The sequence below is a fragment of the Rhincodon typus genome, chromosome 36, assembly GCF_021869965.1.
Source record: "Rhincodon typus isolate 14 chromosome 36, sRhiTyp1.1, whole genome shotgun sequence".
In the NCBI taxonomy this organism is placed as follows: Eukaryota; Metazoa; Chordata; class Chondrichthyes; order Orectolobiformes; family Rhincodontidae; genus Rhincodon; species Rhincodon typus.
This window is the reverse complement of record NC_063367.1, coordinates 8,640,163-8,641,774: the sequence shown is the minus strand read 5'-3', so window position 1 is coordinate 8,641,774 and position 1,612 is coordinate 8,640,163. Positions and strand designations below refer to the sequence as shown.

At 51.4% G+C, this 1,612-nt stretch overlaps 1 protein-coding gene across 1 annotated transcript in view; it reads right to left on the bottom strand.

Moving 5' to 3' along the window:
• Positions 1 to 1,612, bottom strand: part of LOC109911165 (40S ribosomal protein S27-like) — a 15,681-nt gene that overhangs the window by 734 nt on the left and 13,335 nt on the right. Inside the window, exon 3 of the mRNA XM_048617226.1 lies at positions 1,401 to 1,511. Within this exon, the coding sequence (XP_048473183.1) occupies positions 1,401 to 1,511 (111 nt within the window). The remainder of the gene's footprint in view (positions 1 to 1,400; positions 1,512 to 1,612) is intronic.

Here is a 1,612-nt window from a genome sequence, read left to right as displayed (position 1 = left end):
TCGGGGTCACGGAGACCGGGTCAGCTCGGGGTCACGGAGACCGGGTCTACACAGGGTCACGGAGACCGGGTCAGCTCGGGGTCACGGAGACCGGGTCAGCTCGGGGTCATGGAGACCGGGTCTACACGGGGATACGGAGACCGAGTCAGCTCGGGGTCACAGAGACCAGGTCAGCTCAGGGTCACAGAGACCGGGTCAGCTCAGGGTCACAGAGACCAGGTCAGCTCGGGGTCATGGAGACTGGGTCTACACGGGGTCATGGAGACCGGGTCAGCTCGGGGTCATGGAGACTGGGTCAGCTCGGGGTCATGGAGACTGGGTCAGCTCGGGGTCACGGAGACCGGGTCAGCTCGGGGTCACGGAGACTGGGTCAGCTCGGGGTCACGGAGACCGGATCATCTCGGGGTCATGGTGTCTGGGTCAGCTCAGGGTCACAGACATGTGTGGGAATCAATGAAGAGTCACAAAAGTAGGTCCTGATAGGCATAGTGTGTTACTGTTGGCATCATTAACAACGAGGGAAACTGAATGTGAAGGGACAGCCTGCTTCTCTCCTTTAAAAATCATCTTTCTCGGGACAAAGGTTTCTCTGACAAGGCCTTGAGAAAGTGTTGGTGAGGCACCATCTTGAACTGCTGTAACCTACCTCCCGGAGCAACACCCACGGTGCTGTTAGGGAGGGACGGAGGCTCACTACATTGACCCAGTAGCAGTGAAGGAGACTTTCATTGCAATTGGTTATGGGCAGAAACTTGTAATATTAGGAAAAGTGGTCCGTTACTGTCAGGGCATTACACTGGGCGGAGTTAATGTGGGAACAGTAACAGATCAGAATAGACTGTCTGTCTGTCCAGGCTGACCCCCACCAGGTTAAACCTGTATCAAAATACACACACCCCAACCGGCACACACACAGCTTCAAGTAAATTAAAAATTGGGAGTAAAATCTTGGAAATTCTTCTTGGATCCCCTTAGTTTAAGCTGAGTCTGGATCTCCTCCCAACCCAGGTAAATCTCCAGCTCACAAAAACCTTCCAAGATATCCACACTTCTCCTTTTTTGAGCATCTCTGAGATATTGATTTCTGTGTGGTTGGTGACCATGTCTTCAACCTGAGTCTCTGAAACTCCCTCCCTAAACATTTCCACCCGGCTACCTCTCTCTATCTTCCTTTCAGACCTCTGACCAAGGAACTGGTCCATTTATCATCACTTTATATGACATGCAGTCAAAACATTTCCTGATTTATCCTCTGGTGAAGCAGTTGGGTTAGGGTTAGGGTTATTTACACTGCATTTAAGGCACTATATAAATGCCTATTGTTACTGGGAGAGCCTGAGATAGAAGAAAGGACTGCTTCAATGTTCCAAAGCATTGTGATCCTCAGATTCCACGCTTACCTTCAGTGAGCCGGGCCTTGCCACCAGTGGGCTGGCACAGAACTGTGGAGCAACCAACACACAGCACCACCGTCTGAGCATGGCTGAACACCGTTGTGATCTTGTAGCAGCCTAGAGAAACAAAAACACAGTCACTCATTTACCCCAACAGCAGCAGGCACTGCTAAAGGGGCAAAGTTGCTGCTAAAGGGGAACAGACACTGCTAAAGGGG